We start from the raw sequence: 23,675 nt of genomic DNA on the forward strand, positions 1-23,675 counted from the left end.
ATCACCTTCATGCCAATGTATCAGGCTAATAGATCTCCACCAAATTCTTCACACCTTATGTAAGATAGTAACAGAGTAAGAGGACTGGAATATGGTGCTGAGCAGTAGGTGGAGGATGAGGTCTTGTGATGCAATGGCAACCATGTACAACACTATGCTAAACCAAAGCCCTTCTCTTTATTTGATGAGGCACAAAGCAGGCATAGAGGCAGAGAGTGAGGCAGAGGGAAAACCATTGCTTGTGATTCTGAAGATGGCCATACGAAAGATGGGAACACCAGACAAGAAGGGTTGTTTCCCTTGGTTATTTTTAATATGTTGTATAATGCCTGAGTTGGTGGGTGGTTCAGTACTGAATGTTGGTGCATTTTGTATTTCGGAGCTGTACAGGGATGACACTAGTTTCTATGTATGTAATTGTTTTTATTTACAGGCCTCTTGGTACTGACAAAATATCTGCACTCATGCTTAAAACTCGAGCTTCCAGTCATTCTTTGGAAGTTTACATTTTCTTGAGCATGCACTCAGGCCTAACCAATCAAACACAGAGAGCATCAATTGTAAACAGACTCTTACAATCAAAGACACATCAACTATACCATAGCGCACGAGACTGAGCAAAGTTGCCAGTGCTCAATACTGACAGCATTTTGCAACAAGAACATAAACAATAATGGGGCATGAGGTGGGGGTGGGGGAGCCTTTTCATTGAAAACGTTAAAAAGTTAAGAAAAAAACTTCCTTGACAATACTTGTTGTGCAGTGGGCGGTGTCCCTGACTCTGGGCCAGAAGCTCTGGGTTCAATGCCCATTCCAGAACTTGATGACAAAGGCAGATATTTTCATGGTGTAGCCAAACAGGGCAGGCAGTAAAGAGTGTTAGTGATCTGCATCTGATGGAGAAAACTGCCACCTCTGTCCCATCTAGGGTGGATACAGGACAAGCCTGCATGCCCTGCTTGTGGTGATGTAGGTTGAATCAGCCTTTGGACAAAGAACTGAAGGAGGAGAAGGTAATACCTGTGTGTTCCTGGAGACATCAGGAACAAAATGGCAGCCCTGGGATCACCAATGCAGGTTTTTAATCAGGGAATGATGTGATCCTGATTCTGTTCCTAGTGTTCTTGGGAATAATCTGTGACAAAGACCTTTGACTTTAATTGAAGTATTGTTTACAGTACTGTTTCATATTCAAGTCAGCTCCAGAAATGTCATGGAAGAAATTTACACAATATTTTTAGGAAGAAAGTTGAAGCAACAGCAGTTTGTACTTTATACAAGATGCACTGCAGAAATTCACCAAAGCTCCTTAAACAGCACCTTCCAAACTCAAGACCACTTCCACCTAAAAGGACAAGGGCAGCAGCTACATGGGAACACCACTACTATCTGCAAGTTCCCTTCCAAGCCACTCACCATCCTGACTTAGAGATATATTACCATTCCTTCACTGTCACAGGGTCAAAACCCTGGAATTCCCTTCCTAATGACATTGTAGCTGTAGCTGGAGTGCAGCGGTTCTGGGAGTTTCCACACCACCAACCTTTCAAGGGCCATTGGGAATGAGGAACAAGTGCTGGCCCAGCCAGTGACACCCACATCCCACGAGTCAATGACATGGAAAGGATCACCTTATATTGGAACAGTGCATGGCTCCCATTTTTCAGGAGCTAGACCAAGAAATGTCAATCTTATTATTTCAGTATTGCCCTCCACATTTATGCATTCCCCAATTCTAAGGCTTTCTTGCTGACATGCATTAATGTAATATTTGTCAGTATGTGGGTACTGTTTCAAATATTGTCTGTCAAACACGATAAATGTTTAAATGCTACACATTTTGAATTAATTCTGAACTGTGTGCAGAACATTGACTTACTTTGATGGATATTCTACAGAAATTGGCAGGAGTAGCCCTGAGGAAATTCCTGGCCCCAAAGTTGAAATATTCCCATAAAATGTAAATACCTAACTTGATCATGCCAATATCGCTAAGAAACAGGTATATCCAAAATTCAAAGATATCTAGACTGGGTCTGACTTTTTATGAAAAGTTTCTCAAATTAAATTGATGTAGACCTTTCTTACTTAAAGGAGGAAAGAAAAAATTCTTGATGTCTTTTAGAAACTTTTCTTTACAATCTACCTACCCTTTCAAGCTCATGTTTTTGATGGCTGGTGAGATTTTCGAAACAATAACAGTGTTTTCAGGTTCAACAGCTTCTAAAACACTGCAATGGAACAAACATTGTTTAGAACTACTGGCGAAATATAATCTAGTGCAATAACGAGTTGTACTTTTCTAATTTTATAACCAAAATAAATTATCCCCAACATAAATAATCTATTCACCAGACAGATGGAGAATTACATTTATCAACTGCAAAAAGAATTAAATACACTGAAATAGACATTCATAGAATCACAGAGTCCCTATGAAAGTTCTCCATCTCAATGAAAGTTCAGTCATATTATGGTTTTCTCCAAGGGATCCTGCACAACAAATTTGGTAATTAATCCTTTCTCATTGACAGTACCCCGTGTGGAATATTATGTTCTCTGGTTCATTCCTCAACATATTTGTCTAAAGAAAAACAACGGCCCACAAACCAGTCAGTTACTTGTGCCAAATAAATATCCATTTGTACACAAACTTTCAGCTCCTGTTCGTCTGTATCTAAGGGGAGGTGATGGCCTAGTGGTATTATCTCTGGACTGTTAATCCAGAAACCCAGATAATGTTCTGAGGACCTGGGTTCAAATCCTGCCACAGCAGATGAATTCAATAATTATCTAGATTTAAGAATCTAATGATGACCATGAATCCATTGCTGACTGTCGGGAAAAACCCATCTGGTTCCCTAATGTTGGAAACACACACTCTGATACTGTATTGGGTGAGTTCCCTGCTCTTTAAAACAGTTGAATCACCAAACACACCTCCATTTAACATCTCATATGGGAGGCAGTATTTCCAAAATAAAAGCAACAGTCTTGCACAGAATATAGACTAAAATCCAGGGAAAAAAATTGTATAAACGTTTCACTGCCTTCAAGGACAACAGTGTCTTCCCATATTTCACACGAGCATCCTAGAAAATTTTATAAGCCTGTTAGATCAATTCCTTCAATATTTGGTTTCCACAAGGGGCAAAATAAAAACCATGAAACGTAGACATGATATAGTCATGATTGTGGGAATGCTCAATATACTATACCCATTCCACGAATCTCAACTCTCCTGCTGGCATACAAGCTGCAACCAATAAATCAGTGCTCTTCCTCAAAAGTTATTAAACAATTTTAGCATATAGTTCTGATAACTGTAGTGACATAAATTGTTTGATATATAGATATTTATATGTCATTTCCTTTTAACACTCATGATTTTAAGTTTGGGGTTTGAATTTTGAGTTAGTAACATTTTTCTGTGTGTCTGGAGGTAATAATTAACTGGCAAGATTTTTTGTGACCATGGTGATTTCTTTTACAACAGTTTCTGAGAGCTTCTTTGATAACCTAAAAGGTTTTTAGTCTTTTATGACTTAGAAGGTAGACAATTGTGCTTCAAGATTTATGTTAGAAATTTCTAGACTCAGGATTTCTCTTCAAATTTAGGGGAAACATTCATAGATCAAAGGGAAAGATTCTTCTTTCACTTTTACATAATTTGGGGCATTTCTGTGAAGTATTTACATGAACATGCATGTATACAGCAGAGCTTCTGAGAAAGGGCGAATATAGTAACAGTAGATTATAGTAAGGAATTAGTGATGGCGCCAAAGAAGAAGTGTTGGGACAAAACCCTGAAGAGATTACTTGAAGTTGCATATATTTAGGTGTAGAATGGCTCCAAGAATAAAAAAACAGAGGCTCCAGTCAATATGTTTAAGTTAAAGTTACTTAAATGTGCAGATATGTTAAAGAACATAATTTTGCTGTGAATACTGTATAAGGTTTGTTGCTAATAGTGTATAAGGGATTTTTAAAAAAATTTCTAAAGTGTGTTTTATGATTATACCCTTACTGTGTGTTTAAAACTCTCTGAATTTGTATTATGAGTAAATAGATTGCTGTATTCTATTTTATCTTCATTTGTTTTCCTTAATAAACTTCTGTTTTATTGTTAGAATGAAATCTTACATGCTTCTACCCAGGAAGACACCTCCTCATTATAACATAACAAAAATAAATGATTTGTCAAGCCGTATTTCAGACTGTGATCTGACTTGTCCAATAATAATTTCAACTGGGATCATAACACTGTGGCCTACCTCAGTATCTTTTTCTCATTAAGAAGCACACTTCCTGGCGGACTGTCAAAAATTAGTTGTAGCTTACTGTTCCCATCAACGACAAAGACCTGAAGCAAAAATATTTGATGAGCTATACATGGTAATTGTACATTGCACTAATTTTTATCTGACCAAAATGTACGGGTATAATAATAAGTATCTTTAGGGTACCATTAAAGTGCAGGAAATTAGATATGTTCCTGTAAAATAAAGGCTAATACAGAATAAGCCTTTACACTAATCATACTAAAATTTTTATTCAAAAGTTTTCTAAAACTTAAGTTCCACATTGGAGTCTTGTTCTAATGCTATTATTTTGGAACTGAATGGAAAATTAAGGACAAAAGTTTTTGGATGGTAGCATTTCCTGCTACAGCACCCAAAGAGTCAGTGGGAACACAACCACACAAGTACGATGAGGTGCATTAATTGACTGAAGGTGGGACTTCTGACCCTCGCTCAAGAGGAAGTCCCTCCTTAGGGAACTGCTGGACAATTTGATTGGCTACTACCTCTGTAGTCCAAGCAGCCAGGGCAGTTAGAACTGGGACTATAAGAAGTCTTCAGATGTTAATTTGCAGAATATAGGATCAGTGAGCAGTCCATTCCCAAGGCAGGTGTGGAGTCGAGGCCCGGGAAGTGTTGTTTGGTGGCGGGGGGAGGGTGGGGTTTGGTGGGAGAAACATAGGGTTCTTGATGGAGAGGTCAAAAGTGACTCAGATCTTGGAGGGAGCGGGGTATTGGATGTGGAAAGGAGACTCTAGTGAGAGGCAACATCTTCCTGCCTGAGAACTCGGCAACGCGACCTGGCGGATTTCCTTCCTGCTCACTTCAAAATTGAAGTAGGACAGGAAATGGCCCCAAAGCATTATTCGGTCATTTAAGGGCCTCAATCAGAATAAGGGGCATGCAGGCTGGCGCAGGCCTCAAATGTCCCTCTGTCAAGTTACAGTCAGCTGGGGTGGGCACATGGAAGAGCAGTTGGAAGCCTACCTGGGTGATTTTACAGTTCCCCTATTCCACAGCCTGTAATCTTGCCAGTGAGCACATAACATCCTTTCCTAAATATTTATGAATAGAAATAGGGTAATAGAGTTTGTGCTATAAACAGCACAACCTCTTTTTACCTATTTCTGCAACAACTGTTTTGGAGCTTTTACCCACTCCAATCAAGGATTAGAAGGAGATATGGCTTGGGGTAATATCCCTAAGGACTGAAGGCCCTGGTGCAGCTAACCTTGTAGCAAGCAGAATGAGACCTGGGTCTACTGGCCTTACAGTCAATGTAGAGGCCAACTCAGTCATTGGAAAACAACCATAACTTCCTGCAATAATTTAGCTTTCCTACAATGGAGAACAAGGGATCACCTCCAACATCTTTCTGAATAAGGCCACAGTACTTTCTGGTCAAGATTCCTGGACTCCTTGGGCGTGTTGATAATGTACAATGAGTAAATTCCCACTGAGGCCCTGGATGCATTTCAAAATGCGGATTAGAATATCAAAGCTGGGATACTGTAAAACCAGAAAGCAAGCTAAGTCAGAAAGCAGGGTGAGGGGTGAAAGGGACTTGATGCAGGTTGCAGAGTTTTGGATGGACTCATGCTTACAGAAGGTGAAAGATGGAAGGCTGACCAGGAGAGCACTGGGGACAGCCGAGTCTTGGTATAATAAATGCATGACTGACCGTTTCAGCATCTGTGGAGAGAAATCAGAGTTAATGTTTCAGGTCCGGTGACCCTTTATCAGAACTGAGGTTCAGAACTGGGTTCTGAGGGTCACCGGACTCGAAACATTAACTCCAATTTGTCTTCACAGATGTTGCCAGACCTGCTGAGCTTTCCCAGCAACTTCTGTTTTTGTTTCTGATTGATAGTGTCTGCAGTTCTTTCGGTTTTTATTAAGTGCCAAGGCAGGCTGGTTCAAGGCCCAATACAGTTCATTAGGTCTTTGCGCCAGTGTTTTATTAAATATTAGGCTCTCTATGACTCACCCCTCACACCCCATCCACTTCCCATTCCCATATACGCCCAATCATGCCAACCCATGCTCCCACACATGCCAAATAGACCCTCATCCCTTCATGTTAATCAATGCCTCTCCAGAGGGAAGATAATGGTGTAGTGGTATGATCACTGGACTATTAATCCAGAGACCTAGGTAATGTTCTGGGGACATGGGTTTGAATCCCTCCACATATCTGGAATTAAGAGTCTAATGATGAGCATGAATCAATTGTCCATTATTGGGAAAAACCTATCTGGTTTACTAATGTCCTTTAGGGAAACTGCCATCCTTACCTGGTCTGGCCTATGTGTGACTCTAGACCCACAGCAATGTGATTGACTTTTTAACTGCCCTGGCAGGAATGGGCAATAAATGCTGGCCTAAGCAGTGATAGCCTCATCCCATGAATGAATAATAAATAAAATCACCCTCATGTCCCCTATAGCCTGCATTCTAATTTAGAGCCTACTCATCCATGCCACCCTGTTAACATTCTCTGTCCTTACCCACAACATGTCAAATCACACAATATATTTTGGAAGCCATGCTGCGGTGAATAATGTTCCGAGTATCTACTACAGACCTTACTATAATTAAAAAAAAACTCATTCATGAAAACCCACTCAATACATTTGAATTCCCTTATGTACTTAATCCCTTGAAAATTAATTCTTGGTATTCATAATTCCACACCAATGTCAGCTAATCATTTAATAATCTCTTGGAACTATAAATCAAATTGTGAATATACATCTCCTATTGTTCTGGAAGCTGTCATGTTGTAATAACACAACGTTAGCACTTAGATTGCAGAATTGAGCAGAGAAAAGGCAGATGGAATTTAAAGAATAATTATCAAATCCCTACAGTGTGGAAATAGGCCCTTTGGCCCAACACATCCACACCAACCCTAACAGCATTCCACCCAGACCCATACCCCATAACACAATTAATCTACGCATCCCTGAACACTATGGGTAATTTAGCATGGCCAATCCACCTAGCCTGCATATCTTTGGACTGTGGGAGGAAACCGGAGCACCCAGAGGGAACCACGCAGACACAGGGAGATTGTGAAAACTCCACACAGTCGCCCAAGGTGGAATTGAACCCAGGTCCCTGGTGCTGTGCTAACCACTGAGCCACCATGCTGCCCCCAAGTCTGGACAAATGTGAGGTGATGCATTTTGGAAGATCAAATTCAGGTATGAATTATACAATAAATAGCAGAACCCTTCAGAGCATTGACATACAGAGGGATCTGGGCGTACAGGCCCACAGATCCCTGAAAGACACAACACAGGCAGATAAGGTGGTCAAGAAGGCATACAACATGCTTGCCTTCATTGGCTAGGGCATCAAATATAAATGTTGGCAAGTTATCTTACAGCTGTATAAAACTTTAGTTAGGCCACATTTGGAATTTTGTGTGTAGTTCTGGTTGCCACACTACCAGAAGAACATGGATGCTTTAGAGAGGGTACAGAGAAGGATTACCAGGATGTTGCCTGGTCTGCAGGGTTTTAGTTATGATGAGAGGTTGGATAAACTTGGATTGTTTTCACTGGAAAGGCAAAGGCTGAAGGACGACCTGGTAGAAGTCTACAAAATTATGAGAGGCGTATATAGGGTGGATAGTCAGAGGCTTTGTTCCAGGGTGGAAAGGTCAACTACAAGAGGGCACAGGTTCAAAGTGAGAGGGGAAAAGTTTAGAGGTGAAGTGTGGGGAAATTTTTTCACACAGATGTTGGTGGGTGCCTGGAACTCAATGTCAGTGGAGGTGGTGGAAACAGGGATGTTAGCAATGTTTAAGGCATATCTTGATAGACACATGAATAGGAGGTGAACTGAGGCATAGAAACCATGTACAAGCAGTAAGTAGACAGACAGTGCAGGCTTGGTGGGCGGAAGGGCCTGTTCCTGTGCTATATTGTTCTTTGTTCTTAGGGTTCTGTCAACAAATAGTTATTAAAACTGCAAGTGCCAATATTTTTCAACCACCAGATATATACAGGTGTAGTGACTGGAACAAGGTCAGCCAGGTGGACTTCACACAATGAGTTCCCTGATTGGGGCTGTTAATCTGGTCCAATCAGTGAGCCCTGGCTGATAGATATAAACTGGAGTGTCAGAGGTTCTGCTCACTCTAGGAACCCAACTCTGAGTGAGCTGGAACTGTGTCATGTACTATTCAGATGTAAATAAAGGGTAACTGATTGACAGGATACCGGGCTTTGCAGAGCTATTTCAACGGGCTTTTCATTTCAATTTTTAAAGGGCTGAATGTTTAAATAACTGGACAGCTTAACAGTTTCACATGCCTTACCATTCTTTAAAGCACTTATGACTACTCTAACAATTTGTAACTGCAGGATATGGCCTTTGGTCCAACAAAAATGAGATCTGTTGGAACTCAGCACTGTGTTCAAATGGACCTACTAAGTTTGTGTTCTTCCACTTGTGTGAGTTTTTTTCTGCTTCTGTTTCCCTATCAACAAAAAAAAAATGCCTTTCGGAAATGAAGGTGGGATCTCTGGTTCCAGAACTACAATGCCATTTTGAATAAGCTGAGGCGTCCATACGGCTTAAGTGTCAGACAAGCAGTCTGTGACATACCAGAGACAGGGTGCTGGCATGGTAATGAATTGGAGTTAAGCGCTCTCAATGAATCTGTGGGATCTCATGTCTTTGGGTTGTATCATTGAGGAACAACAAATAAATATGAAATAGGAAGGAGCAAGGATGCATGAAATGTGTTCTCAGTTACATGGACAACGTCCTGAATGTTTCAAAGTCTGCACTTTTTGAGGTGATGGGGATAGGGAGAAGTTCTCAAGATCATTAATGTCGAGATGCTGTGGCTGTAGATTTTGGCAAAGACAGCATTGAAAATGTAAGAAGGAATGTCAAGCTGTAGAAATCTTGGTGAACAGACTTGCAATACCATCAGCCAAAAAAAAATCACCAAAGAAATTTACCCTATCATTATCACCGCACATCATATGCTTTCAATTCCAGAATTCAAAGACAAAGATTGCCAGTGAAATACAGACTTACTTCTAATAGGCGATGAACAGTGTTGTTGGGTAATCCTCCATCAGTGGCAGCAACTTTTACCTTCCAGCCTCCCTTCAGTGTAAAGTCCAAATGATTTCTTATTCTTGAGATTAAAAGAAAGACACAAACAGTTGCTAAGACTGGAAGGCCACTATTCTGCCTCCTGGATGTATGGTCCACCAGAGTGGCAGCTACTGGACACCAGCAATTGGGAAAAAGATGCATATGCTCAGCTAAAGAAGATCAGACAAAGTACATTTAAGAAGGACATTCAAGAGTGCAACCTGGGTTGGAGGGAAGGGTATTGCAATGGACCAAGGCTAATGGCAGAGTCTTGCTGCCTATAGGTCCACAGAGTCTAAATATGTGTTATGATGGTCAGATACACTCGATCTATTATTCCAGATACTGTGTTTTCTTTCTGACTTCTTGCACATCCAACTAGATCTCTTTGCTCCACCATCAGTGGCCAATTCTCCAGCTGGCATTGGGCATTGAGCTCGGGAGTTCCCTTCCCTAAACTCTTCTTGACTCTACCTCTTCGTGAATTTCCTTAAAAACCAAGGACCAAAAATTCCTGAGAGTGGGGTGGGGGGTTGTTGGTGGGGGAGTGATTTTGAATGGCAATCCCTGGAAAAAAAAGCCCACAGCCAGCTGACTGGCCCAGAACGGGCTGTGGGCAGGTACAATTCCAACCCTCAATGGGTGGAAATCCTCCCATTTCGAGCTGCCAGTCAATCTGATCAGCCGTCAGCTCCTGCAGTCTGGCCTGTGCCAGGGCTCCTCAGTGGATACTGCCTGGAGGTACAGACAGTCACACAGAGGAGAGCCAATGGATCCTGGTCTGAAGGAGTTTAGTGGGTAACTTTGGATCAGGCTTTTTATAGCACTTCAGGAGGTTGAGAATGAGTTGGCAGTAGGCGTATCAGTTTTGTAGCCAGGAAGGAAGTGGGTATAACTTCTCTGGGGGGGTGGTGTGGTTGTTGCTGATGGGTAAAGGGCACTATACTGAAGATAGCATCCTTTATTTCCCACTGATCTTACCTTTTCAAAAAAATACACCCACTCCTGCCAGCCTACCCATACCAATCATTTTACCACATAGGCAGTGTGTTGTTGGGGTCAATTGAGCTTTTAATTATTCATTTACATTTACTGGGTGGGATGTCATTTTTAGCACGTGTCCACTCTCTATGATGGGGGTGAGTGGAAAGTTGATAGGCTAGCTACCTGAACAATATTACATTCCCACCCAAACTACCAAAACCACAGAAGTGCACAATAATATCCAGCCTCAAGTCTTTGATGGCCCGTCCTAATGGTTTCTCATGTGGAACAGTATTAAATATTCTTTGGTGGCTCTCTTGTGAATTGTCTTGGCATGCTGTATAGTGGAGGGTCATAAATGCAAGCAGTAAACAAAGACAAATTTCTTTCAGCAGAAAAAGTGTTAAGAATGTGGAATTTGCTATGACAGGATGAAATTGAGACTCTCCAGTGGTCAGCTTCTGCAGAAACGCAATTTTGTCAGCAGTAAGGGATAAAACAGACCAATCATTTGCACATAATCGATGCTATCCCGAATGCTAAATGTTTTCAAGATTTACAGTTTAAAACAGAATCTCAGTGGCAGATTTCCAATATTTAAGGTTACAATAAAAATTAATTGTAGATTATTGAAAAGTGGTAATATAAATTATTTTTATTTACTTTAATAGAAATTTGATGTAGTTAGGAAGGAAAGGAAACAGGTAGATTGACTAAAAGTCTGAGATGATGCAATTGGAATGGCTAGTTGGGCCAAGTGACCAGCTTCTGTGCTGCATGTAATTTTATGCAAAGGTGCTATATAAATGCAATAATTTGCCATAGTTGTGCTTATTGAGATAATGGTTCATAACAAATCATTGTCACCATCCTTGAGCTCATTCAACCTACAGTTTTCAGGGTAAGATTGTGTGTACTTAATTGTTCAATGATGGATCATTGGAAATGCTGCCCTTTTTGTTGTTAATCTTTCTCTGTTGCTTTGCAAATATTAGTATTTAAATTGTTCGACAGGTAATGAACAAATTTCTGACAATTATTTTCTACTGTGGGTTCCAGGCAGCAGTGAGGTTTTTTTGAAAAGTTTTTCCTGTACACTGCAAGAAATAACCACTGACATTTTAGTTTAATCCAGCAGCACAATGTAGCACTGTATGCTGTCAGTGTAGGAGCAATCATTCCATAGACATATAGCATAAAAAGGCCATCCGGCCCATTAAGTCTGCTCAATTTTTGTGCTTGAATGGAATTTCTTCGTCTGATTTTCTAACTTAAATGAATGGCTGACACAATTAAAAGAGAGAACCAAGGCATTTCTTACAAACTAATTAAGTCCCCATTGTAACTCAGGACAAGAGGGTTACACAAGGTGCCAGCCATTTTTGCCCTTCTTTAAATAGCCTGCATGTCCACATCTTACTTCAATGTTCACCCAGCTCTCGCTGACATTCTCGAAAGTTGCAGCCAAGAAACTGTGGGCACAAATCCCTGGCAAAATGAGAGAAAGAGGCTGCAATGTGAAAGCAGTCAGGGGAGGCCCAGATTCCTTGGGCAATTTGTAGGAGCACTCCTCCTACTACCCTACTCCCCCTCTCCAAAAGAGGCTAACGCAGGAATAAAAAACAATGCAGCAAACGAAATGTTTCACACTTCTGCTGTTATGATTTGCCAATTTCCCTGGTGGGGTCAGCATTGGTTGCCCACACCACTGCTGGCCCTGATATTTTGACGCTGGCTGCAAGGGAGGTCAAAATGGCTGTGAATTCAATATTTTGGGGGTTGCAGCTCCCACATTCAAGTCTCCAACCACAATCCTGCTGATGCTCTCTTCCCCATGCTTGGGACAGGGGCTTTATTGGGCTGGGCAATGTGTTAAACCTCTACCTTTGAATCTGAATGAGGTTACTGAAAGCGCATCTGTTAAATTAGCAGGGACGTATGTGCAGCACATGCCACTGGTGAGGACCATGTTACAGGCATTTGAACCCACCTGCCTGCCATTCTCCATGGGGACTGGGTGAGGGGGAAGTAAGAGGGGCTAAAACCCAGGTCAGACATGTTTGGATGCCAATATCACGGATTGTGATTTCTCCCGTCAATTAGTTTTATGCCCCCTCATCGATAATGCCAAAAGTCCGAGTGCGGTGTTACTTACCGTAGACTGCCCCGCCAGAAGTGTTTGCTGTTTAAAAAGGTTTGAATATAAAAAGACTCTGCCACTGTTTTGTTTGTTGGTGGTGCATCCGCTGCAGAGAAAATGACTTCCACAATGGAGAATGTAATGATGCCATTTTTCCCGACATCATAGTCAGTGGCCTAAATATACACATTGAAATGTTAGAATTGTCAAAATACTTGTGCATCTGATTGACATCTATATGTGTAATTTACAGCAGTGAAGCTTTGCTATGTGGAGAGGGACAAATCAGACATTCAAGTCCAATACATCTGTATGTACGTGCTAAAACGTTTGGATGCACATAACTGGGACAAAGGGAAACGTGCAGGCAGCAGTGACTCATATAATTAATCATCTACAAGTGGTATTTACTTTTATTAAAAACATAAATCTATATTGCTCACTTCCAAAGCCACGATCTGATTTCTGTTTGAATAATGAAACTTGATAGGTGCACATTACATGAAATACTAACAAACCCATAAATTTACTCTGAGGTGGATCAAATGGAGCCAATGGGCCAATTTTGTTTTGGCTATAGGATCTCAATAAGAAATTGTTAAATTGGGTCCAACTGCTAAATTGTTAAAACAAAATATAAGGAACAGAATTTCCCTTCAGCATGGGTCCGAGTCCCATTGGCCACTTCCTCTCTTTTAGAAGATGACTTGTGAGAAGAGGGTTTTCATCAATGGAGGGTCTTAAAGGTTGGATCTTTTCAGGGTGCTGTGTTCCCCACAACCCCAGTCCAAAGACCAGGGGGATCCTACTCCACAATTCCACAGCTACTCCTTTAAGACTGGGACTAGTATTAATTGTTTCAAAATGAGGCTTCTACCTCTAAATCGAGTGGAATGGATCCCACTTCAGAAGTGGTGGCCACTGCTGGGACTAAATGCAGCCCCCAGTGCTGAGGAACTCAGGTACTTCTGGTGTCAGGGGTCTTGTCAACGACCAAGAGATCAAGAGACCAAGCGACCAAGGAGAATGCTTTTCTTTAAACTTAATTCATGTGGGCATCACTGGCTGGGCTAGCATTTACTACCCATTCCTAATTGCTCTTAACAAGTTGGTGATGAGCTGCCTCCTTGAACCTGGAGATGTGGAAAGGGGGCATGCATCTCCTCACCTGAAACTATCTAATCTGACAAAGCTCCCCTTCTGACCCCAGCCTTCACTGGTAAAATTAAACAGCTTATTATAAGATTCGCTGTTTTTGATATGATATCTGAATAGAAGCTTATTTATTTCTTTAAGTGATTATCCACTTGAAGAGATTTAAAAACTATGATTAGGCCTAATGGGCAGGAGTTTTTTTTTCAAGGTGTATGTACAAGCGAGAGATGTCTACAATCATTAGAAATGTATTTCTATCAATTTCATGCAGTTCCTGAGGTCTGCCCATGGTGGTTACTGTGTGAGTGGTCTTGGACTTGGCAAGGAGGATATAAGGGGTATCAGGTGTTGATGAATTGGTATGCAAGGTATGAAAACCCATAAAGAGTGTATGGGATCGGATATGTGAGGGCGATGATTTGAGAGTCTAACAAACCTCAAAACAACTGTTATTACGTCCTACAGAAGTGGGAGAAACAGTCCTGGCTCATATTTCCCACCCTGGGGAAGTGAGGATGAAATTCAATGCACAGTGCATTTGTCCAATCCCATGACTGTCTAGAGTCTATCCCACAGCCCACTCACTCCTATCCTGTTGAAATAGAAATCTCATGTTTCAAGTCACTTTCTACCAAGTTGGGTCTGGAAATTTCCTAACCTGAGTTATCCACACTCATTGCCAAAATCCAGCCCCTCAGCTCAAGCAAAATTTGCAAAGCTAATGAAAGTAGAAACATCTTACCTCAAACACTGCAACCTCTAAACCATCAATGATAAATTCAGATAGAACAACTGTAGAGAAACCAGAATCAGGTATTAAATTATTTTTGATAAATTAGTACTTTTATTTTTAGCAATAGTTTGATTAAATTATTTTAAAGAAGTGCAGGTGTAGATATAAATCACTCAGCCTGCAGTCAAGAGACAGGTGATGATTAATACATTTTTAAAGTAATTGATACATTCACTTTAACAAATTAGAATTTCCTTCAGTGGGACTAGTGCCCTAATGGGATGAACTATAACTGGAAAATCAGAAGACCTGTGAAAATTTGCATAATTGAATATCAAGCACGTTAATAATGACCAAGTGAATTATATATTTTCAGTTTCATATTATTAATCCTTCTTAAATTGATAAAATTCTTTAAAGAAATATTATATTAAAATCCTGTTGCAGTTCCTTAAATATTGTCTGGGTGCTAATAATTTACAGACACTACAGATGTATAAAGACAGTCATTTGTGGAAATAATTCACTTAAATTACAGCCGGCAGCAAATTAAGACAAGCTAGTTCTTGTTATATGGATCTATTAGCCCAATGAGCTTCTTCGTGTATTACGATACATGCTAACAAATACAAGTGAATCTGACATTGTACGTTACTGATAATGAAGGCACAAGATGGTGTCCAGAAAGAGACAAAAAGCCAACAGTTTCTGCCAATTGGGTCTGAACAAATAACGTTTTTGCCAAATAGCAATGAGTCTTTCGTGGGAACAGCAGTGTTGTTATCAACACCCAAAGAAGGTGCTTGTACAGAGACAATAAGGAACACTTTGAATGCACAAGCTTCATTTAAATGCAGGAGGTTATTAGAAAAGAATCAATGACCTGAATAAAAATCCTTTTTACAAAAAAGAAATCCGAAGCAATGCTGAAAGATCACCTAGAAAAGTTTAACTTAAAACATTCAGCAGAAAAAAAAGCCTCATATATCCTGCATATCACCAGAGCCATTTAACTATTTCTTACTTTCCAATTAAGCACCTAACATATTCTCTTGTGTTTTCCTTTTTTTTTCCCATTGCCCTGATCCTTTCAACTATAATTTCTTCCAGTTTTGTGAAAGGGTCTACAAACTCATCTGTCCTCTCCACAAATGCTGACTGCATCACTGAGTGTTTCCAGCACTTTGTGCTTTTGTTTCTCATTCTCTGATGTCTGGCCTTTTCCTTGCAATCTATCAGCATTGTGAAAACAGTTTAGAAAGCTCTGAACACAAATGAAGCGTACGCAAAATGCCAAGAAACTGTCCACTGCACATGGAAATGATCCAGTACAGAGTAGCCCTTAGCAGCACTTCACCAGATTTTGCAAATTACTTCCAATGCAGCTGTGTGTTTTCAGTTCCACTGCACGTTCAGCCAAGATTGACATTCTGCACAATGACAGGGAAACAGGTCAACCACAAGAGGGAGAAGCCATTCTTCATTCTCTCTCTTTCTACAATATACTACAATGTTGAAGAGGAGATACTTCTCGACTGAAGGAGGCACTGTGTAATGTTCACGGCAGAAAGCAATTTGTGAGCAAGGAGATGGACAAGATTATGGTATGTTCATATAGTATTGCACAGTCAAAGATATAGTTGGCAGAATAGGTGGGCTTTTTGAACAATTTTACACCAAGCTGATAAATAACCAGTAAAGTCCCCCTTCATCCCCAGGGTATAATTAACTATCGAGAGCTCTGTCCGCTGCAGGCCTGAAATGGTTAATAGTGGGCAAGACAGGGTGGAGCAACGGGCTCAAGTGTGAGCAGGGTTAAGTCTTGGTTAAATGCGAATTCACTTGTTACTCTTCCAACCTGAGTTATATCAGGACCTATATCCCAAAATCTGCCAAACTGTTGCTACAATATTTAGAAACACAATTAAGGTGCAGTGCACTTTAATTTCGCTTATCCACCCACCTACCTTTCCACAGCGTGAAATAGGAGTCAAGGTGTCTCAAATCTGCTCCAAGGGCATAGGGGTCACTTTTTGGGACTTCTACACAGGCAACCCTCTAATTGGCATGTAACACTCTTCCCAACAACACTGTGCGTGTACCTGCATCAAATGGATTGCAGCCGTTCAAGAAGATGGTCATCAACACATTCTCAAGGGCAATTAAGAATGGGCAACTACTGCTAGCCTGAGTAACAATGTTTACATTCCATGATGGAATCAAAAAATAACATTGTTTGAGTTCATCCCTTGACACATCCTCACTGTCCTATACTGGCTTCTGGTCTGGCTATGTCTCAAAATGTAACTCCTTGGTAGAATCTTATAACGATCTGAGTGACATTGGCTTTGGCGACATTTGTGGCAGAATCATGTGAGAAATCTGGTGAGGCCGAATTTGATGTTGGGAGTAACTAGCTGCATCATTTACACTTTTGCTGGATGGTGAGGCAAGTTTTTCACAAGGCAGCGTTGAGTTGCTAGTTAAAGGAGAGTACGTTTTGTTAAATGCCTTATTAATGGCCCACTTCACCACATTAATATTCAGCGTCCTATCTTAGCAAAGACAGCAAACAAGCTAGACGTCAAGAATTCTTAACGTGGGCATCAAAGCGAGTACCTGGTGACTTCAGATCCCTTCTGGCTGCAAGCAGCCTCAGTGATGTTCAGCACCAATCAATATCTCAGTCACTATCCATGGCCATCAATTGCACGCACCCTTCATCCACAGACATTGGCATCAACTTCTGCCAACCCCTCGTGAACATCCTGGCACTTCTGCAATCTTCTAGCCAAACAGAATTCACTATCGTCTTCCAATGTGCTGGAAATCAATAGTGTACAAGGCAAACAGAAATGGTTGGAACCACATCCTGAGTGGATGGGGTAAATGTCTTGTCCTGTGGGATAGGGGGCTGCAGGACCCATGCTGAGAGCCTTTCTAGGAAACAGCATTGCATACAGACCATGCACTGTACAGGATACTGATCTACGGGGATGCCAATCCTTGGCCATTCTAATGCATTGGCTCCTTGGGTGACCATTTCATTTACATCAACATTTTTAGACACAGAGGTGATGGAAAGAATAGGGATGTTGTAGGACAGGGGACAATGGTGTCAACAGAAACCATTGCTCTATTTGTGCTTCCACATGCTGCAGCTGGCTCTCCACACAGATATCAAACCATGACATTAGGGACATGCTGGCACACTTACATTTGGGCTGACACAGACACTGAAACAAACAGCTGTAGAGATTTCATCTACAGTGCAGTGTAGCCCATGCCACCAAATGCCCTCAATGCGTTCTCTACTTTCTCTTTCCCACTACATCTCAGTGTAGTCCCTGGTTCCACAGCTAGGAGGGTGGAGGGAGGGAGACTACTTGGCAGTAGAGATGGTTGACCTTTTGGTCAGGTGGCCAATGAGGGTATTTGTGTCTGGACTGCCTAGATGTGCTGAGGTTCTCTTTGTCAGAGGCAAGTGAACCCTCCTCGACTTCAACTTCCAAGGGTCAGAGAGAGAGAAGCAAGCAGGATGCAGGAGGAAGATCCGGCCACCTTGAGTGGCCTGAGTGTGGTTCCACCTCCAGCTGTGTGGATCCTGGCACTGTCCTGTCTCTTTGTGAGGAAGGGGCACTTGGAGTTCTCACCAACTGTTGCTCTGCCTTTGGTCCTGGGGACAAACAGAGTGATGGGGTAATGGACTGCAGGTATTTGCACCACTCCAGCAGACCCTAAGGGCACTGGACCTGGCTCTCCATGGCAGTGCCATCACGTCCATGAGATTCTCACCAGATTAACACTGCCACTGAGGTGTCAGTATCTCAGCTGGGTGAGCAGTACAGTAGGCAGCCTTGTTGTACTTCCATTAAGGCCTCAGTAACCTCATCCTCTGCTGGTCCTTTGAGAAGAGGACATTTCTCCTTCACACCATATCATCCATTAGGACCTCCAGGCCACTGTCAGAGATTGACCTTCTCCAACATATTCAGATTCTATCCATCAATGAGCAGGCAGTTCCAGAATGGCAGTACTTGTCCGGGCACACAGCATCCTGGTAAGGATGAAAGCGTTCTTATCTCTGGGCAGACAGCCACTCAGTAGTGCATTACTTCAGGAGCAATGCCTTATAAGGCGGGAGTAGACTTAGATGACGGATACCATTGGAATGGAGCAAACAGCAAATAATATTCACACCACACAAGGAAAAGAGCATCTCCAACTAGAGAGAATTTAACAATCGCCCCTTGACAATCAATGACATTACCATCACTGAATCCTCCACTATCGCCATCCTGGGAGTTACTTTTAACCAGAGGCTGTACTGGGCTCGTCAAAAAAATACTGTGGCTATGAGAGCAGGTCAGGTGCTAGGAATCTTGCAGTGAGTCTGATGCCCAAAGTCTGTCCACTATCTAGAAAGCACAAGTCAGGAATATGATGTAATACTCCCCACAGTACTCCCCACTTGCATGGATAAGTCCAACAACACCCAAGAAGCTTGACACCATCCAGGACAAAGCAACTCATTTGATTATCACCACATCCACAAACATCCATTCCTTCCACCACTGATGCTCAGTAGCAGCAGTGTGTACTATCCACAAGATGCACTGTAGAAATTCACCAAAGATCCTTAGACAGCACCTTCCAAACTCATGAACACTTTCATTTAGAAGGACAAGGGCAGCAGATACATGGAAACACCACCACCTGCAAGATACTGCACCCCACCCCCCACAACCCCGAGCTCTGGGACTTTTAGAATCTATGGATTGCTGTAATCCCAGTCCTGGCCAGTGCTGGATTGCTGTTACTGGGTCTGCAGAGCTATCTGCCAATCTGATTGGCCTGAGAGCTCCCAGGACGGAGGTCAGCCCCCAAGGTAAGGGGTGAGAACCACACCTCCAACTAATGAATGCACTTTGCTGTGTTCAGTAGCTTTGGGGCTTCTGAAGTTGCCAGGGAATCATTCCATTGACTCTATGGCTGAAAAGAATCTGCCACTTGAAAAATCCTACCCTATGTTTATGTAACTTGCACAAGCTAGTGTGCATAGAATGAGAACTCTCTTTTCCAAAAAGGCTGCAGATCCTGGATCAGTTGAGATCTTCAAGATTATAATCAAGAGAGCTTTGTTACAGCTGCAAGAGCTGTGGAGGTAAATGGAGTTTATGGACAGATCAACCATCATCCAACTGAATGGTGAAGGAGAGGAGTTGAATGATCTATTAGTTACTATAATATATTTAAAAATATCACCAATAGTCTATCACAATTTAATTAAAATCAGATTTCTTTAACGGAACTGCCAGAGTTATGCAGTTCTGTGAAGTTGGTGGTCTGCATTTAAATTCCAGTAAGATGATTGTGTTCTTTAAGGTCCCCTATGGTTACTTAGTGTATTAAATCTGTTCGCCACCATTTGCACATTTGTCAAATGTATTCCATAAGTATTTCCCAAGATCTGAGTAAATACCATTCACAGCACATTAATCGGCCCTGGATTGACACTGACTGCAATCCATCAACTGCAGAATATTTTAATGGTTGAATTTTACCTGCTAGGCCTAAAAGGCTGAAATGGGCTGCACACAAATTTTAATTTGAGAGTCATGATGGATACAGTGTGATTGTTGTTTTCATAGAGCAAGCAGGACAGTGGAGTTGAATGTGAGTCTGGGTGGTTATTTTACTTCAGAATATAGGAAATTTGACAAGAGACCTTTTGAGGTGGGAAAATGGGGGGGATTTAAAGATTAACATAGAACTTGATAGAATACCCAGCACAGAAACTTGCCAGTGAAAATACTGGTCTATTCCAACCTTCATACACTACATCAACTCAACCATTCCATTTATATCTGCCCCTGTATTTCCCAATTGTTTTCTCTTTACATGCAGTAAATATCTATTTAAATCCATCACCATTTCAATCACTTTGCTTTGTAACAAATTTCACACTCTGTGTTAAGGAATTTCTTTAATTTGACCTGATCTGGTATTCGTTTCTTTTAATTATGCCTCACCATCATAAAACATCTCTACGCTCTCCACCCTCGCAACACTAAGCCTCCTTGTCTAATCTCATCTACAAATAGGACCTATTCCTCCACAATCACTCCATCAAAACCCTTCATGACTTTAAAGATAAGCTTTAGTTTTCAAGAAAAAATGTGCAGGGTCAAGGAGAAAAAGCAAGAAAGCTGGACAAATTTCTGAACTTTTTTCAAACACAGTGGTTGGAATGGCTTCCTTCTGTGATCTATATGTTTTGACAGAGGCATTTTTTTAGTTACATTCTGACGCAGTGGGAATGGAACGGGGAGATGTGAAGGGGACCCCAGAAATCTGGGTTTGTGCAAGTGCTTTAGGACCCTGGAGCAACCTCGCAATGATGTCACGGAGTAGCTCTTCACTGGACATATATAACACAATATGGATGGACTTCGAAAAAAGGTCAGAAGCATGTGGAGTTCATGGAACTGTCTTTCAATAATGTAACAATAAGATTAGAGCCTGGTATATCACTGAATACCATGTATTGTAGTGTTTAGTTTTCATATGTAATAAACAGTCTTACAAAGAATTTCAAGCCTTAAGTTAGTTAATATCTTCTCTTGAATCAGCCTGTCCCAAACCCAAACTCATGGAAGTTGACATTAAACCATACAACAAAAGATTGGATTTCGTGGATGATTCTAAGACTTGCATCAGCTTTGCTTTTTCCTTTTCCTTTCCAGTGTAAAGAGCTACAGGCTGTTCAACTTTCCATGGTACACACTGAGCCTTCTCAATTCTGGTAACAACTTTGTAATGTTTTTCTGCTCTTCCTCCAGGGCTTCAAGGTTGTTTTCACAATACATAAAGAGTGAAACTGTTCACAGAACTCCAAGTGTGGTCTAGCCAAGGCTCTGTATAAATGTATTCCCTGCTTGGAAGGTAAGAAAGTAAACGGCAGAGCACAGAGTGAGCTGAGGATGTCTAGGAGAGGCAACACGGGTTTATAAGTCCATGAATGGTGCCAAGTGCAAGGATTCATTTCCACAATTTGGCTTGAATAGTCGACAAGAAAGAACATACTGCAAAGTCTGGGAATTTTAGGTTAATGGATTCATCCTAAAGTTTAACATACTTTACATGGAAAATAATAGCACTAACTGTCTATATAATTGAGGAAAGTTAGGAATGTAAAGTTAAGAAGGTATAAATGTACAATTACACAATGCTGTGATTAATCAAAGACTTTCTGAAAAGCTGAGTAGTATTTGAGAAAAGGTATCAAATATCTCTTATGTACAACAGCCAGGCAGATGCCAAAGAGGCCATTAAGGAGTCCTAGACCCATTACAACAGTGTAATCAACTTAAGATGCACTGTTCTTCTGCTACTGGCTGCACTCCTCAGTAAAAGCATATAAATTTCCCCAGGGGAGCAACACACACGTCTGCCATTGGATAAAGACTCCTTGTTGCAGGAAAGTAAATGTAAGGGGTGGTAATTTTGTATGACCTGGTCTCCTTTGGAGATGTGTGTCTCTGGTCAATGGCAGGCAACACTCATGTAAAGCAGGAGAATAGTGCGTGGAAGTCACTTTCCTGAGACAGAGACAATATTTCAATTTAAGTCTGCACAGTTCACTGCAGAGGTAGTACAGAATTGTTACAGACTATGAGATTTGGATACTAAGCAAAATGGGCCAAGGCTGAACGTGTAATTTTTATATATGTATCACATGATAATCATTTGGAATCCCGTATGCAAAAAAATTGTCATTCCCAATGCAAAGAAAATGACAGCTGCCATATACAACAACACACAAACATGAGTACATAAAACGTAGACACTCTCATAGGAGAAAAGCACAAGATTACCATACGCAAAAGCACAAGGCCCAAAAATGAGATATCACCTACACAAAATTTAGTCCCTTTATGCTTCTGAACTTTTATTTCTTCATTGACCTAATTTATGGCTATGATTTTGTACATTTGAAGGCCGGTAATGCTGAACATTTTACTTCTTTACTTTTCTAATTTCTTTTCAAGAATTTGTGCTCAGGAATCTGTACCCAGGTATCTTTGTACCTAAGATGGCGCTGCAAATGGCGGCTTGTAAACTTTTCACTGTACTCATGTGACAGTAAAGCTAAGTCAAATAAAAACATTGCATTCACTCAAGGAAATGAGACATACACAAAATATACCTGCACCCTCTCCCCCTCATTCTTTTTCACTCCTTCCCTTTTCCAGAGATGTGTGGGTATGTGGAACTGCTGCCTGGTTTGGTGGTTGGAATCCTCAACTCATTTAAAGCGTTCCTGGATCTGAATGTGAAGTGCTGTAACCTGCAAGGTCATGGAGTAGGTGCTTGAATGTTGGCTTGGGATGAGTGGCTAACTCTTATTCTGAATGATGGGCTGAATGGCTTCTTTCTGCGCTGTAACTTTTCTGCGATTCTATGGTTTCCTGGCCTGTTTCTCCCTCAAACATGAAAGCGTCAGCTATATAAAAATTCTGAGGCTGGAGAGTTGAGAAAGGCTGAATTTTAACCATTTGGTGCAGCTTTCAGTACTCCTGGAAGACCAGGAATTTTATGGAGCTGTGCCAGGAACCTCCAGCCTCCGTCCACCATTTGTGGCCAGCAGTGGAGTAATATCAGTAGAGACTGGGAAAGAACGTGTATTACCTACTATTTGTGCCACATGTGACAAGGTAGCCTTTATACGTCTAAACGAATGAACGTGGTGAATGTGATGATAAAATGTTGCCAACTATAATTTGGTACAAGTTGCCAGTTTGTCCCTTGTGTCCAACGTTGCTACGGCAACACAATGAGGTTGAAGCGACTGTGTGCAGAATGCCACAGATCATCTCCAACCTTCCTCTGACAGTGAGAATCCTTGGCAGAAGCCAGGGTTCTTCTGGAAAGTATAAGTGACCTGAGGACATTTAAACCAAGGAATTTTCATGGGCCAAGTCCACATTTGACCTGTAGCCTTATCTTGCAACACCGGGCTATGGGAACTTGCAAACACCCCTGGTAAATCTTCAGCCTTAGATGTTAAAGATAGGTATAACCAACTGCACGTTCCATTGCTTAGTCATTGATCCCCATAGTCTTGAACTTATTTGAACATTTCACTTTTCTCTCCCTAGCTTTACAAGTGCAGAGAGAGGCTCCAGTATTTACTCAGGACCATGAAGATCATGGGAAGTGTAAGGTTTCTAGGAAGGGA

At 41.3% G+C, this 23,675-nt stretch overlaps 1 protein-coding gene across 1 annotated transcript in view; it reads right to left on the reverse strand.

Moving 5' to 3' along the window:
* LOC109928402 (cadherin-related family member 2-like) overlaps nucleotides 1-23,675 on the reverse strand; it is a 148,791-nt gene that overhangs the window by 57,377 nt on the left and 67,739 nt on the right. Inside the window, exons 20-24 of the mRNA XM_048593969.1 lie at nucleotides 14,444-14,493; nucleotides 12,562-12,722; nucleotides 9,360-9,462; nucleotides 4,275-4,363; nucleotides 2,151-2,231 (exon numbers count right to left, since the gene is read on the reverse strand). Of these exons, the coding sequence (XP_048449926.1) occupies nucleotides 2,151-2,231; nucleotides 4,275-4,363; nucleotides 9,360-9,462; nucleotides 12,562-12,722; nucleotides 14,444-14,493 (484 nt within the window). The remainder of the gene's footprint in view (nucleotides 1-2,150; nucleotides 2,232-4,274; nucleotides 4,364-9,359; nucleotides 9,463-12,561; nucleotides 12,723-14,443; nucleotides 14,494-23,675) is intronic.

The sequence above is a fragment of the Rhincodon typus genome, chromosome 3 (genome assembly GCF_021869965.1).
Source record: "Rhincodon typus isolate 14 chromosome 3, sRhiTyp1.1, whole genome shotgun sequence".
In the NCBI taxonomy this organism is placed as follows: Eukaryota; Metazoa; Chordata; class Chondrichthyes; order Orectolobiformes; family Rhincodontidae; genus Rhincodon; species Rhincodon typus.